Raw genomic sequence first — 16,506 nt, 5'->3', positions numbered from 1 at the left:
TCTATCTTATCAAAATTACATTAATGTAAAGAAATTTTGTTAGGAATTTTCTTTCCAACAAGGTCTAAAATCTTAATATTTTTTATGGATAAATAAATAGAGATAGATTTGATGACTGGTACATTTAATGATAACATTTTGCCATCTAGAGTTGTACTGAATGAGATTTAGTAAGGATAACGATATTTGTAATAGCATAATAAATAATAATAAAGTTCAAATTTAGGTACTTCCTTTTTTAAATTATAGCTAAATCAATAATTTTTTTTTTTTTCGATGGAATAGTATGCATAGTATGTGAAGTTTAGAGGATGAAAAAGGCAAATGATAAGAGATGTTGCAAAAAGTTGACAATAATGTACAATGAATTAATTTTTGCAGTACTGTTTGAGAAATGACTAATCTTTTCTTTTGAATTTTTTTGATTTAATCATAAAAGAAAATTGTAATTTTTATGACAAAAACTTTCCAAATTGATTTTTGACAGTGTCACAGTGTCGTCTAATTTCTGCAGCAAAGTGTCCCTTTTTTGAATGAAAAGTAGTAGCAGACCGAATATTTAGTGAAGTGGTTTTGGCGGGTACATTCAATTTGAAAGATGAAACGATCTGAAAAACTTTATACAATTATGTTTTATTTTACTGCTTTCTTCATATACTGTGTTGCTAATGTTCATATCTTATTAATGTATATTTATTAATCTTAAAAAAAAATTAGTTTATTGGAAAAAATTAAAAATTTTCCAACACACCAGTTAGATCACATTTCATTAATAGTGATAAGTATTATTGTATTTTGAGAAACATGAATTGTTTGAGTGTTTTCCTTTTTTTTTTGTTTTGGGGATTAATTTCTGAATATTTATTGTATCAGGAAGAAGTATTGACAACTCTTTTTATTTGAATGTAAAATATTTCAGTTAATCAGTGAAGAATAATCTTTAACGACAATGGTGCAACCTGATCAACGAACTTCTAATTCTTACGTAGTTAAACGAGGTATGTCATGCTAAATCTTTATTTTTTAACTTATTTGGTAAATTAAATATTAATAAAGAATTGTTAACTTTTGGCAAATATGAAGTGCTGTGGAAAGACTTGTACATCATGTTAAGCGAAGTGCGATAAATGAAAAGAAACTGTTTGAACGTTTAATTGTCGAATTGCAGTACTTTGTATGCCAAAATATATGCTACTTAAGTTTACTATTGATATTTCAAAATATCTCTGTTTGAATTCAAAAAACTGTATGTAACAACTAAATAAAGCAGTTATATCATATGTGTTTCAGATGGACGACATGAGGCTGTCTCTTTTGATAAAATTGCTCGCCGTATTATGAAATTGTGTTATGGCTTAAGCCAAGATCGAGTGGATCATGTAAAACATAATTTGTTGCATCTTATTATTTGTCGAAATTTTCAGTAACTTTCAAGTTAATTAATGTAATTTTTTAATCGAGAAATATTCTTTTTAAGTCAGAGCTTTTTTAATTTAAATAGTTTTATCTCTCACTTATGACTTTTTAGATTGAAATATCGCAAAAAGTCATTGCTGGTCTTTACAAAGGTGTAACAACTGTTGAATTGGATAATTTGGCTGCGGAAATTGCAGCTGACATGATAACTAAACATCCAGACTATGCAACTTTGGCGTCTAGAATTACTGTCTCTAATTTGCATAAGAAAACTGAAAAGGTTATTTTGAATGAAGCAATGAGTGCCGACGTGTATTGTGTAGATATTTGATTGCGGCACAAACATTCATCTTAATATATTGGATTTCTTTTGATTCTTCGGTTAATAATAATTGTTTCAAATAATTCATCCAACAAAGATCTTCTGTTTAAAAATCTGATCCAATTAAAGGCTCAAGATCTTTTGTGCAATTAGGTAAGTTTCTCATTTCAGTCATTTTCAAAACTCTCCAGAAGATTGTACAATGCTACACATCCAAAATCTGGTCGACATATGCCATTGATTAGCAAAGAATTATTCGATATTATCCAAAATAATGCAAATGTGAGTTGGCTATTTAATAGTTCCAGAAATGTAAATTAAGGAAGGTGTTGGAGTGATATAATTTTGCTACTTGATAAACAAAAATGTAGAAATCTTAGAAATTTTATAGTTTCGAAACTAAATAAAGATAAAGAAAGATGCTGTTATAAGTAAGCAGTTTTTATCTTATGAATTATTTCTAAATGGTAATCTATTTTTTTCAATAAATCTTCAATCATTCAAATTTTTGCTAACCTCTATTCGTCAGAACACTGTTTTTTAGCTTCTTGATTCAGCAATAGTTCATGAACGTGACTATTTATACACCTACTTTGGATTAAAGACGTTAGAACGTTCTTACCTTCTTCAAATCAACGGAGAATTAGCTGAACGTCCACAGCATATGTTAATGAGGGTTGCGCTTGGAATTCATGGTGAAGACATTGAAGCTGCTCTTGAGGTATGGCTGTTTATGTTTAATCTTAGCAGATTTTTAAGCATGTCAAATACCGAAATTTTCAGAAATTTGAGCTAAATGTTGATGTTCAGCTGTAGTTTTTTATAAATTATTACTAGCAATACCGAAGTTTTGTTTCAGACTTACAATTTGATGTCCGAAAGATGGTTTACACATGCAACACCAACACTTTTTAACAGCGGTACCTGTACACCACAAATGAGTTCATGCTTCCTGTTGACGATGTTTGAGGATAGTATTGAAGGTATATTCGAAACGTTAAAGAAGTGTGCATTGATTTCAAAAAGTGCAGGTGGTATCGGTTTAAATGTACACTGCATACGTGCCTCTGGCTCGGCAATTGCTGGAGTATGTCTTTAGTTATCAAAATATATCAAATTTACGTAAATGGCTGTTAAATCGTATAGATTTTAGAGATTTATTAATTTAGTACACCAAAAGTATCAAAACGAGCGAAAAAAAAATGTTAAGAGAAAAAAAGTAAAAAACATTTCTTCTGTTGTTTTACTACCAATTTGGTAGCAGCATATTTAGCAGGATTTAAAACTTTAAGAAAGTTGAATTGAAAAAATTTCTCTTTATTTAGACAAATGGTGTTTCAAATGGTCTGGTACCTATGCTTCGTGTCTTCAATAATGCAGCACGGTACGTCGATCAGGGTGGAAATAAGGTTGTTGCATTTTTTTCTTTTTTTTTTTCGAAGGTTTAGAATTTTTATCTTTTTTCAATCTCATCCTGAGTTAGTGCTTTTTTTAACTACTTTTTTAAGTGGTTTAAGTGGATACCACTTGTGCAACTGTTTGTTGATTTGATGTTTTTTGAACTGTTTTTTTTTTTTTCTTGAAACAAATGTTTGTTGCAGAGACCAGGTGCATTTGCTGTCTATTTGGAACCGTGGCATGCAGATATTTTCGACTTTCTAGAACTCAGAAAGAATGTAGGTGATGAACTTGAACGTTGTCGTGATTTGTTCTTCGGTTTATGGGTGCCGGATCTTTTCATGGAGCGTGTACGTGACGACAAAATATGGTCACTAATGTGTCCTGCTGAATGTCCTGGCTTGGAAGATTCGTGGGGCGAGGCATTCGAGAAACTGTACACACAGTAAGAAGAATTTTATCTGTTTACTTCTACATTTTGTAAATAGAAAATCATTTTAGATCCTGGATTTAAAAAAAGAAAGATTGTAGGTATGAAGAAGAAGGTCGGTACAGAAAGCAAGTTCCTGCCAGAAAACTATGGGAAACAATCGTTTTTACGCAAATAGAAACTGGCATGCCATATATGGTTTATAAGGTAATGCTATGTCAGTCTAAAGGACTACGTAGGTGGTCCTTGAAGTTGTATGAGATATTCATTACATGCTATTATTCTGTTAATAAGACCTCTAATTGTTTTTATAATCTGCTGATTCAATTTTTAGCTATTTTTCGTTTGAGCAATTCAAATTATTCAAAAAAAAAAAAATGTGCTTCAATTATAATTAAACATTTCCATGAATAAGAACCTTTTTGAAACATCACCGTAGTAAGGGATCATAAAGTTTCTTTTTGAATGAAGTTTGAAATTACAGGATACGTGCAATCGAAAAACTAACCAACAAAACTTGGGTACCATCAAATGCTCTAATTTGTGTACGGAAGTAGTTCTATATTCGTCTCGTGAAGAGATTGCTGTGTGTAATTTGGCATCTATTGCTCTTGGGCGTTTTGTTACATCAGAGATGAAATATGACTTCAAAATGTTGCATGAGGTATATATATATATAGAAAACGAAGAGAGAATACATGGAACAGGATCAGTTTTGCTTGAATTCTGAATTTGTTGTAACATCGAAAATATAATTGTATTTCAGGTTACAAAAGTGGTAGTTAAGAATTTGAATAAGGTCATTGATCGCAATTATTATCCAATACCAGAAGCAGAACGATCTAATAAGAGACATCGTCCGATTGGCATTGGTGTTCAAGGCTTAGCTGATGCTTTCATCCTTATGCGGTTTGCTTTCATTTTTAGCTTTTACAGGTTCTAAAAGTGCACGGCAATTTTTTGAAACGATATATATGTTGAAATTGTGGCTTTTTCAGATATCCATTTACTAGTGAGAAAGCTCGCGATCTTAATAAGCGAATTTTTGAAACGATATATTATGCAGCACTTGAAGCCTCTTGTGATCTTGCGAAGGAACAAGGTCCATATGAAAGCTATGAAGGTTCACCTATCAGTAAAGGAGTTAGCACTTGTTGATCTTCATGTTTTCCATTGTTTCAAAGTATCTTTCAGTAGTATTCAATATTTGATCCCAGAAAATTTTCAATTTTTTTCCATTTTCATTAGCGCTAGTCATCAAATTTTATAATATATGATCTACCATAAAATTTAGTACCATTTTTCTTCTTTATGCTTCAGATTTTGCAATTTGATATGTGGGGTGTAACGCCAACAGATCAGTGTGATTGGGGGACTTTACGTGAGAAGATTGCAAAGTTCGGCATCAGAAATAGTGTGTTATTGTCACCAATGCCTACTGCTTCAACCGCGCAGATACTTGGCAATAATGAAAGCATTGAGCCTTATACGAGCAATGTATACACCCGTAATGTCTTATCTGGAAGTTTTCAGGTAAATTTTCAAGATGTATTGTTCATGTGTTTTTATACATTTTAGAAATGTTTTATCATTAATTTTGACAATATTTCGTTACCTAAATACTTATGAATTTGTTTTAAAGATATTCAATATGCACCTTATGAATGATCTCATGCATCTTGACTTATGGGATGATGATATGAAATTAGAAATAATTAAAAACAAGGGGTCGATTCAAAATATTGAACGCATTCCGCAAGAAATCCGAGATCTTTACAGGACAGTTTGGGAAATGTCGCAACGAGTAAGTATTGATAATCAAAAGTTATGAGGTTTAATGGATTCTTAAACCTTTAGAAGTATAGGATGCAGTTATCTTATATACAAATAAAAAAGGATTTACATTGAAGGACATTATTGATATGGCTGCTGACCGTGGTGCGTTTATCGACCAATCGCAGTCGTTAAATATATTCATTGCACGCCCCAATTATGGCAATATTACCAGCATGCACTTCTACGGATGGCAAAAAGTATGCACTGCATTTTTGATGTATAAGGTTTTTGTATTTTGGTAGAATTTAGAATTGTTTTTTATCATTATTTTTATTTCTTCAAAACTTTTAGGGCTTGAAAACTGGAATGTATTACTTGCGCACGAGACCAGCAGTTGATGCAGTACAGTTCACTGTTGACAAAACTCGTTTGAAAGAATATGATAGCGTTAATGGAGATAAGAATTCTAAATCATCATCCAGTTCTATTCCTGCTACTACCAGTGAATTGGCAACAAAAGTTATGGAGTGTACGGTGAGCAATGGAGATGAATGTTTAATGTGCAGTAGCTAATCTATGATTACTTTGAATTGTGTCGGGCATTTACCCTGAATATGTCATTCTTTTGCAGAAAAAAAGAAGAAATTTCCTCATATTTATTTAATGCAAGTAAAAAGTATGCTACTAAGTGATTGTAAATATTTTTGAAAATTTCCGAATTTTCATGATGTAATAAGAAAATAGAAAAGTAGCAGAAAATTTTATGCAATATCTTTAATCTTTATAGAAAGTGATTCAAAAAAAATATGCAACGGAAAATTGCGCTAAAAAAAAAAGTTTTTATGAAATGTACGGATTCATTATTTGCACATTATATTTCTCTATGTTTTAAGTTATTGTAAATTGGAATTTTTCTTCTTTTAATACTGTTTTTATATTTTATGCTTGAGATTTCCTTTACAACTGTTTTTATATTTTATACTTGAGATTTTCTATTTTATGAATATAACAGTTCGTCTTTATATACTTTTTTAATATTTTGGATGCCGAATTATATTTAAAACGAAAAAATATTTAAAAAAATATACTAATTTTTAATCTGAACATAAAATGACTTCACACTTGAATCTTATTTTTATCACTTTAAAGTGTTGGCATATTTTCATAAAGATGCTGGTACATATATTTTCTGTCAAATTCCTTCGAAAAAGTATACAAGTACAAAACTTATTGGTGGTTTGAACTTGTTTTATAGCGGGCCAAAGAAAAAATCGTATTTCCTAAATAGAACGTATAATAGGTCATTATGGTGCACATTCATCGCTGTGTAGAAGTAGAGTGTAACTCATGGTGTTTTCTGGTTGTTGACAATATCTCCTAGAAAATTTCTGTATTAATTCAGGAAAGTGATGAACTTAGAAAGTTTAGTTCCTAGGATTCTGTTGAAAGTTCGAAGGTGAATTGTAGTTTAGTTCCTAGGATTCTGTTGTAAGTTTGAAGGTGAATTGTAGTTTAGTTCCTAGGATTCTGTTGTAAGTTTGAAGGTGAATTGTACACAGTGATTCGGCCAAAATATGCGGTGATTTACGGTTGGTATATTTGTTGTGAATTTTGCAAGTTCGGAATTCGGCGGTATTTAATAAGAAGAAATTCATGGGCGGAATGGTATGCAGATGATGGAGCGATCACTGCTGGCAAGAAGAAGATTCAGCAGAAGAAGATTAATGTGAACTATGGGTATTCCAGTTATTCAGGTTTTTATGTTTGTTATTGCATGTGAATAGCAAAGGATGAACCGGAATTTCTGCTAAGAATAATTTTTTATTGGAGTTGAAAAGCTGATACGATGAGGACTGTTTCTAGTAAGTTTGATATTTTTAATACCAAGTAATATGTTTTTCAGCTTGTGGTCGCATTTGGGCGGCAAATGTCACGCCCAATAGCGCGCAAAATAATAGCTTATGCTATAAAGCATCCATATCTTAGAAACAGAATTCTTGTTCCGGTGGGCAGAAGTAAGTTCTCGGAGGTTTTGATATGTAACAAATAAGGAGTTCAAACTTAAGTTGGTAAACTGGAATGTGTTTTGACTTGCCCGATTTTAGAGATTCTGTCCAACCTGTTGTCCTTCATTCCCTACTTTTAAGACCCCTTTTGTAAAGCTGTTGATTCAAAATATTAAATTTTAAATAGCAAATGGAGTTTTGCACTTGCAGGTCTACATGCTATTTCATTTCGTTTGCGAATCAAAAGTATAGGCCTTGCTGTTCCATCTAAGACACCTACTGTGACCGAACAACAAGCAATCGAAATGGTTCTGTTTTAGTGAACTGTAATCTCATCCATCTGTAATTATAGTTATATGTAATTCGCACTTTACGTTTCATTTTCAGGCTAGTGAAACGCTTGTAGAAGCACTCATTTATCTGTTGACTGTTGTATTGATATATGCAATTTACCGGTCGAATCCAGAAAAAGCTAAAGCTAGCGATGTAGAAAAATATGTTAAAGTATGTCCTTAGTATATCATTAATAGTTAAACTTGTTGAAATTGGCTGGTTAATACAGGGTTGCCGCTTTTGCAGGAAAATGAAGATAGGATAGCGAAGTTTGAAGAAAAGCTCAAAGAACAAGATGAATTAGCGCTAAAAATTGTGAAGATCATCCGCGAGAAGAAACTGGTTAGTACTTTTTTCTAAAATTAGATTGTGTTCCATAAGGGTACAATTTTTCCGTACGGTAGTTTCCGATGAACAGAATTGCTAGGGAAGTCAGGAATTATCTTTATTTTATTAGATAATCTACAGCCTAAATTTTTAATAAAATTCTGTTTCGTTATGAAAAACAACGTAAATTTTCTTCAACCATTTTGCAGGATGATAAGAACATTTTGGCAGAAAAAGGTCAGAAGGGTCAACTCCTGTCTTTCATTGGTGACAAAATGAAGACACTGATACCTGGACAAGACAAAACATCTCGTTAGCATTGGTTAAACTAGTATCACAATTGATATGTTTAGGTGTTGGAGGTCGAATGCTTTCAATTGTTTTTCTGAAAGCTCAATTCTCCTGAAGTTTTTTTGAATTCGCCATATTTAGTTCAAGGCAAACATTGATACCTTCTTCTTTCGCACTTTATTTCCTAGGTTCTACCTATATGTAAATTTGATTTGAAGTACTGATAAAAATTTTTTAAAAAAGGAAGACAAACTTGTGTATCTCATCCCAATGATGTCAGCTAATATTTGATGCAAAATAACATGGATTTAAGCGCTTCTAATAATTATGCTGTATTTGGCTTCCTACAATTTTGAAAGAATTTGCGTTTGAATCAATAGTGAGTAGTTGACAAAAAAAAAAAAAAGACATTAAAAATAAAACTTAACGATGGAGAGAAGTTCCAGATGTTTAGAAATTTTCATTTTACGACATGAAAAGTGGTAACAATAGTTATAACAGAAAACGGTTAAAGCACTAGTGAATCACTGTAATTCTTTCAATCGTTTCTGGAATAGAGATTGCAATGTTCGACACTTTTCCTCCATTACTTTGCAGGCTTCCACTACCAGTTCTGCACTTCTTAGTGCACCAGTGCTTTCTACACTAACTGAAGAAATAATTCACTCACTTGCGTTTACCACGAAAGTTTAGAACTTACGCTATGTTGAATATTGTTATTGTATTCATCTGTTACGAGTACTGGCTCGAAGACAATGAAATGTAAAGAGACATTACAGAAAGAAGTTATCAGGGGAACTCCAGAACATAAAATAAATGGACACATTAAAAATATTGAATTCTACAGACTGAACTATTAGGGATCTGTCATAATAAGTATGAATGTTACATGAGAAAAGCACATAATGTGCCGAAAGCAACTGAAACATACAGATGAAATGATCTTTTATCCTTGACAATTCAATGTATTCTGCCAAATCCTCATATCGTAAAATATTGCGACTGCAGGTGTCAGATCGTGCATCTTTCACAAAAGCTACTCCATCTAAAAATAAAAAATTAGGACTAGTAAAACCTCGAAGTTTTATGTATGTTTTTATTGAATTCAGTATATCTTTAAGCTAATTTACTGGTTTAGAGGGAAATAAGCTACTTTAAAAAAGACATAATTACACTGGTACAACAGTTGCACAGTACAAAAGTCAAACAATTTAATTGAAGCCACCAGCGTTACAGATTATAAATTATATTTAAATAAATGATAAGCTAGGGCGCTTTTTTTTAAGCATAAAATAGGAAGGTTACTAAAGTAAGCAAAAAAGATTCAGAGTTTCGAAAGAAAGATGAGCTAACCTGCATCAATTTCAATAACACCTTCCGAAAAAGAGCTCTTAACTCTTCGGGCATCTGCACCGCTGAATTTTTTTTTCAGTACTATCTGCGGCAGCAAACGATAGGATGCAGTAGCAACCGGTGAGAATTTTGCATGATCACGCCCTAATCCTTTTAAGCAGTGACATCTAGAATTAGAATGAAATTTGAATCTGAAGTGAACAAGGTTGCCAAAAAGCCATCTCTTATCAAATGGCCAAATTTGAGTAAACAAACAATTTAAGTGAATTTAACTCGCCTAGCTTCAATCTCTTGTCCAGGTCGTAATTGCGCAACCAAAATATCATCATGCACCATTGATGGTGGATACGGAAGTGAGGTAGACTGATCACCGATTGGTATCCACTTGAATGAATTTGAATAAACAAAAGCATTCTCATAAATTTCCTTAGGATTTGTAGCTGTTTTCAAAGCGTTTGGATTTCGACTGCAGTTGACTTTAATCTCAAAAATGAGATTTCTGAAATGATTTACTTCCAACAACAACAAAAATAATTTCGATACATTATGCAATCAAACATGAAATTTCCAAGTAATGCACGATTTTCTATAATATCTTTCGCATTATCTTTTGTTATACGGAATTCACTTTTTAATACAAAAGGAAATCTATTAGGATATTGTGTAATTCCGTTAAATGCTAATAATATTTGTAATAACTGTATTTAAATGATATGAAGTGCGAAGCAACGATTCATCGCTTACTAATCCTAGAACTATAAATTGTTCAAAAATTCACACTGAAAACTTGCAAAAATTATTTTTATTAACCTCGTCGGATCACCAGCCGGTTCTTCACTACAGTCAACACCGGATTCGTCGATTCCAATAACCCGTGTAAGAGGCATCTTGAATAATCGTGGATCTGCTTTAATTGGAAGCAAACCAAAACGATGACTCAATACTTCATCCTAAATTTATCCGAAAATATTTTCCTTTTCAAAAAATCAAGAAATAACTTGTATAAAAAAAAGATCGTACCGGTATAATTGACGTATTCTGGTACAGATAAACCTTCTCGATTGCCAAGGTAGGAAGCTAAAGACAACAAAAAATTATAGCAATGATCACTCGAAATTTCTAATTAACTATTAAACATACTGGTGATATTGTAATATGTTATGAAAGACAAATATGGATCAAAAAATTAGTATGAAAATGAAATGAAGTCAAAATTTTCAAAGTTGAAATGAAATCCAAACTGCATGAATTAATCGCAAATGAAGTAAGGAAACTTACTTCAGCAATAAGTATCCTTCTAATAGCATTAGCAATTGGAGCTTCAACACCAACTAAATCAAATTCCAATGTCATACCATCTTTACTTTCATTTACTATGAATATTTTGATTTCTGATATATACGCAGTTACATCCCACTGAATCGTACTGTTGCCAAAATCACTATCAGTATCGTACGTCTGTAAACAACCATTCTTTTTTTTCGAACGTACCATAACCAGATTTAAAACAGCAAGACGTTAGCTATCGTATACATTCTTGTTTAAAAACCAATTTTTTAAAGCCATAAAGTTCAAACATACTGAACCATAAAGTTTGCTTATTCCTCATATTAATTTGATTTTTCATCAATTAACTATTGCTCCTTCAGCTAATTCTACAATTTCTCTATAAGAAAAAGATTAAATAATAAAAAAAATGCTTCTCAAAAAATACTGAACGCTCAAAATTTGTCTCTTCTTCTCGTCAAAAATGTGTTAAATGATATAATTCCTTTGATTAATATCATAAATTGCAATTCACATGTCCAGGAATAACTACTTGCAAACTCTAATAGAATTGTACAAAAAAACAAAAAACTTAGAACGGACTTTACAAGCTTACATTTAACACTCTCTCTGCATCCATAACGAGTTTGTTCTCGGCATTTTGTTCACTTTTCCGACGAGATCTCCTTGGACTTCCAGACATTGTTCTGCAAAAGATAATAATTGCAATATATTTTGCAGTATTCCATCAACTTTTTTGAAAGCTCTGCCTTTGTTTGACTTAATCAAATTTAAAATTAATATCCTTTGAACAGTGGTTAAACTGGTAAGCTGTTTAAGGAATGAACAAATAACCAGCAATACTTCATTAACGAATGAACAAACGGCTGAAGACCAGTCCATGAACCGATCATTTATAAAAGTAGTGCCGAAAATTTTATGATACTTCTGAAAAAAATACTTTAAACAACAAGCAAAAGAATCAAAAACAGAAAATAACATAACAAGAAAACAATAACAGTAAAAAGAAAAAGGCCAAAAAGTTGAAATTATCACAGCTTATTTCATATTTGTTGATACCATATCCCAATAAAGATATAAACAAATGTCAATAAAAATTAGAGATAAGATAAAAAAACACCCATAAAATGAATGTGTTATGCTCAATACAGATCGAAGTATCATATTCATATGAAAGTTGCCAGCTAATACCATTAAAAATGATTAAATAATATAAATGATCAAATATATATTACAGCTTGAGTATATATTATATCGAAACATGAAAATGATAATTGATATATTTAATCACTTGTATTATTCAATCATCAATATGTTATGACACACTATCAGAAAATTAAAGCCAGTGCAAACGTTATCAAATATCAGTTGGCTACCGGAAGAAAAAATGTGCGATAACATGAGGAATCCTCCACTGAATATAATCACATAATTAAATACATATTGCAACTAGCATGTGCTTAAAATAATGTGCTGTAATACAAGAATATATTTAAATCTGACCTAAAGTGATAAATTCTAATGTAAACTACACTTCCAAATGCCAGTTTTATATCGAAACCATATCAGTATCAGATCACGACCCATTTGAAGCCATGAAATTATTGGTACTATTTTTGAGCCATCAACTTCATGCCACGTTACAGGTACTTCACGAATTGGAATGCTAAATTGCTCGGCAAGAAATAACAATTCAACATCAAACGCCCATCGTTCGATATGCAGCAGTGGGAATAACTGTAATACACGCACATATTTAATGAAATATTTAAATCCAACTTTTGGAAATTATACTACTATATACATAATCTTTCAATATGCAATAATCTCTTTCACTCTCTCTCTCTCATTCACTTATTGCTATCATAAACTAACAAAAACAGTTTAAGTGGGTACTGTTGCACAGGTAATCAAGTGGTCATAATAAGTTCTATTCACTGCCTTCGGAAACATACTCTATCATTTCGTCTATTCTATATTTTAAAAGAAAAATTGTGGTTTGGAAAATATCCTCTTTTTTTACAATTCTATTCGAGTTTTTGCAATTTTTTGGTAGAATACTTTCTGGTGAAAATCGAAAATCACACATCTGGTATACATAAAAAATGCAATAAATTCATTGGTTTAAATAGATTAATTTATTTATAAATCCGTTGTCAATGCCTATGTACTCTTGTACGCTAATTAAGGACATCAGTAAATTCACCTTTGAAACTGCTCCACGTGTAAATAATTTGAATCCACACTGAGTATCACGTACTGTTCTTACCGTGAAAATGTACACAATCCAATGAAAAGCTATCATCAGAAAGGTTCGTGCTAGAGAACGTGTTGCTATACTTTTTTTCTCCATGTGTGATCTAGAAGAAAAACAGAATATACATTCGTTTTCTTTTATTTTATATGAAATTGTAAACATGCCTATTTATCTGTTTGATCTTTCTCTGCAAATGTCAACAAAAAATAGTTTGATGCTTTAGAATATTCTATGCAATAGCATGTTCGTACTGAGATTGGCGATGGAATTGATGCTTCAAATGATAATCAGACTGTTATCATCCATATTCAAATATGGAAAGAAGTACAATATACATGAACTGGATGAACACATAAGGAATTTTAAAAAGAGAAGTGACAAATGGGCAAAATTACTGCAAAGAAATTCATCCTTTTAAATGTTAGAATCTAGCAAAGTTTGAATTAATATTCTGATGATAAATATTTAGGTAATTATCTAACGAACTAAAAAAAAAGTTTAACATGATAAAACAAAGCCTCGTCTTTTTTTTTTTTTTTTAAAGTAAACAACATTCTGTATCCAATAATTCTTTATTGAAGCAAATTCCCTATCGAACTAAATTAAACGAGCCTTGAACCAATAGCTATAGCAGGGGTAATCCAATTAACATCGCTTCTTATTTCCGGTACACAACCATCTAGAGTTGTTAAACCAAGCAATTCTTCTTCTAAATGTTGCAAATCAGCAAATTTTGTAGCACCATCTGCATCGGCAAATAAAATTAACGAACCACGTGCACATAATACACCTCTACGTACCGCTCCACCTATAACATTATTATTAACAGTAAAATTTCCAAAAAACAAAGAGAATTAAATACCTTTTCCCAAGTTCTTTTCTAGCTTCAAAACTCTGATTTTCCCCTCATACTTCTCCGTATATTTGTAAGCCGTATCAGCAGTTCTATCTGTACTACCATCGTCTACCACAATAATCTGCAACAGTGTCATCAAACATCTAACGAAATAAAAAATCAATGTCATTGCTGTTTTTGATGAAATCATTTTCCCAACTAAAATTAATTAAATTCTAAGTTTAATCAATATCTCTTAGTTTTTAAACGATTTTTACGTCGCAAAAGAAAGAACGAAACCGTCGCATTGTTATACTTTTCATAGTGAGATTATTGAAATCAGGAAAAAAAAGAAATTTTCGTTCAGTAACATTTATTCTTAACCACTAGTTTCTTAAATCATTTACCTCGTATGTAAATAAATCATCTTTAGTTTGTCGACCTTCTAGATATGGTAGACATTCATCCAGCATAATTGGAAGCCTTTCCTGGAAATAATTCAGTTAATTTATGTTACACTTTAAGTCCAACGAGCTACATGCATATCTACATATACATGCATATCTTGATTACAGTCTAACTTAGTTAATGTTCTATAATCATTTTAAAGTCAAATATAAACTTTAAAACACATGAGGAAATAATAATCACTCCTTAAAAGAATAAAAAAAACTTGATCATAAATGTTATAAAACGAAATCTTAAAGAATTCATTAATTATAAAAAAACAAGCCTGATAACAGAAATTACCTGTTCATTCATAGCAGGGACAATAACGGAAAGATATAAATCTGGTGTGGTGCAATGGAGTTCCTCTCCGGATGAATCATCATAACTTAACAATGACCTGAACTTTTCGTTCCAAGGATTAACGGGAGCATAAACAAACATTGGTTGTAACAAATCTTTTCGTGTTCGAATAGGCCAAGGAGTAATCCATGATAAAAGATAAAGGCAAGTGAGAGCGACAGGAATACATGACATCAACAATCCCAGTAGTATCGTTATTAAATCCACAGACATACTCTGCAATATTATCAATTTATCTTCAATTAATTATTATTCAACAAAATTTATAATCGAAAATTATTACTATCAATAAATTAATCAAGCAAAAGAACTCGAACAAAACTACAAAAAAAGTAAGTCTTTCAGTATTGATTACAAATAACAGATATTCTCTCCAAATGCTATTTTCTCTTAAGAATTAAAAATAAAATTAAAAAAAAAAAAAAACACTACAATGTTCGTAACATAACAGAACATCAAAAATAAATTGTACTTAAAATTTAAGTATGACTTAAAAATAAATTACAGTAAATTAAAATTGTTAGCTGATGTAAGCATCGAATTATGAAAATTTAATATTGACAATGTAACCAGAAACAGTTACATTTCTTTTTTTGTGCAAAATAAATACATATTTTTGTTACAAAAAAATAAGATTGCTTAAAAATACATTTTGACACATCTCTCTGAGAAAAAAAATTATTTCATAATTCGTACCTGTCTTGATAATCTCTCAGAGAGAGAGAGAGAGAGAGAAAAAAAAAAAGAAAAAACTGGTATCCAACCTTATCCGAGGAAATGCAGGTGACGTTATTAGAAGTGCACCAACATTAAACTTACATTGCGACTTGAATACAAGCCTTTTCACGTAGAACGTGTGTGAAACGTTGTGTTTAGTGAGATAGAAGAGTATATCATCTGACGTTAAGATTTATGGGGTAAAGTAGAGTTATAGATGCATGTGTGTCTTGGTGGTACACGTACGAGCCTAAAATCATCACTACACGTGGCTTACGTAGGTCACGAAAATTAATTCATGAAATTAGTTGAAATGGAGCTTTCTTTTCTTTTCTTGTTAACAATAGGATAAGTAAAGATTTCACGTAGAAAGATTATTATTATTGTAATTAAACACTTTGCATTGTCTTTAGTTGTTTTTAATTGAAGTTTTTAAATTTTTAAATTACATTTGACAGTTAAGATTTAATGAAATCGGAATAGACACGAATAATTTTGTAATGCCATTGATCACGTGGAACATAATGTGGTCTTGTCCAAAGGGTATTTACGTTACGTGCCGGACAATACGCACCTATCACGTACCATTGTACAAGGAGTCGATTAGGTATTTCTTCATTTGCTATATCATTTGTTATTGTCACTTCAGCCTAAAATGAACGAAAAAAAAATTTTCTTCTTATATTTATTAAATAAACTTACTTTAAATATTTTTTTTTTCTTATTTGTTTACTTTCTACTATCATCTCAATTGTTTACTTTGTTAGTTGTGATAATTTATCTGCTAAAAATTATTCACAAATAGATAATAAACTGAAATCATAAATAAAAACTACAGTGAATAGTTTTCACTAGCTAAATTTTTTCTCATTTATTTTTGGCATTTATTTTTAATGTTTAAGAATAAATAAACGAATTCTTTCCTTTTTCTCCTTGTCCTCTATCAAG

The 16,506-nt window shown here is 31.1% G+C and overlaps 4 protein-coding genes across 5 annotated transcripts; 2 read left to right on the top strand and 2 right to left on the bottom strand.

The window, feature by feature from the left end:
- Nucleotides 1–949: 949 nt before the first annotated feature.
- On the top strand, nucleotides 950–5,915 carry Bma-rnr-1 (ribonucleoside-diphosphate reductase large chain, putative; the record flags this gene model as incomplete). Its single annotated transcript, XM_043081493.1, has 16 exons — nucleotides 950–998; nucleotides 1,291–1,379; nucleotides 1,529–1,696; nucleotides 1,910–2,020; nucleotides 2,283–2,459; nucleotides 2,598–2,825; nucleotides 3,064–3,147; nucleotides 3,340–3,581; nucleotides 3,668–3,773; nucleotides 4,051–4,230; nucleotides 4,333–4,475; nucleotides 4,565–4,709; nucleotides 4,887–5,099; nucleotides 5,209–5,370; nucleotides 5,477–5,599; nucleotides 5,694–5,915. The coding sequence occupies 16 exons, from the start codon at nucleotides 950–952 to the stop codon at nucleotides 5,913–5,915; spliced, it is 2,442 nt and encodes an 813-aa protein (XP_042937427.1).
- Nucleotides 5,916–7,075: 1,160 nt separating this feature from the next.
- On the top strand, nucleotides 7,076–8,325 carry Bm4700 (the record flags this gene model as incomplete). Of its 2 annotated transcripts, XM_043081491.1 has the most annotated exons (6): nucleotides 7,076–7,096; nucleotides 7,246–7,357; nucleotides 7,559–7,656; nucleotides 7,736–7,852; nucleotides 7,928–8,023; nucleotides 8,218–8,325. In XM_043081491.1, 6 exons carry the CDS (start codon nucleotides 7,076–7,078, stop codon nucleotides 8,323–8,325), a joined length of 552 nt encoding a protein of 183 aa, XP_042937425.1. The 2 variants fall into 2 exon arrangements, with proteins under 2 accessions (XP_042937425.1, XP_042937426.1); XM_043081492.1 differs by lacking the exons at nucleotides 7,076–7,096; nucleotides 7,246–7,357 and adding an exon at nucleotides 7,189–7,204.
- A 498-nt stretch (nucleotides 8,326–8,823) lies between these two features.
- Bma-rpac-40 (RNA polymerase Rpb3/Rpb11 dimerization domain containing protein) lies at nucleotides 8,824–11,621 on the bottom strand (the record flags this gene model as incomplete). Its single annotated transcript, XM_043081490.1, has 8 exons — nucleotides 8,824–8,948; nucleotides 9,231–9,344; nucleotides 9,653–9,819; nucleotides 9,930–10,151; nucleotides 10,463–10,602; nucleotides 10,673–10,729; nucleotides 10,931–11,110; nucleotides 11,535–11,621. 8 exons carry the CDS (start codon nucleotides 11,619–11,621, stop codon nucleotides 8,824–8,826), a joined length of 1,092 nt encoding a protein of 363 aa, XP_042937424.1.
- Nucleotides 11,622–12,457: 836 nt separating this feature from the next.
- Nucleotides 12,458–15,054, bottom strand: Bm4702 (dolichyl-phosphate beta-glucosyltransferase, putative; the record flags this gene model as incomplete). The annotated part of the gene is made up of 6 exons (XM_043081489.1): nucleotides 12,458–12,676; nucleotides 13,146–13,299; nucleotides 13,809–14,004; nucleotides 14,059–14,173; nucleotides 14,439–14,519; nucleotides 14,782–15,054. The coding sequence occupies 6 exons, from the start codon at nucleotides 15,052–15,054 to the stop codon at nucleotides 12,458–12,460; spliced, it is 1,038 nt and encodes a 345-aa protein (XP_042937423.1).
- Between the last annotated feature and the right edge of the window lie 1,452 nt (nucleotides 15,055–16,506).

The sequence above is a fragment of the Brugia malayi genome (assembly GCF_000002995.4).
Source record: "Brugia malayi strain FR3 genome assembly, contig: Bm_v4_Chr4_scaffold_001, whole genome shotgun sequence".
In the NCBI taxonomy this organism is placed as follows: Eukaryota; Metazoa; Nematoda; class Chromadorea; order Rhabditida; family Onchocercidae; genus Brugia; species Brugia malayi.
This window is presented reverse-complemented; position numbering and strand designations above follow the sequence as displayed.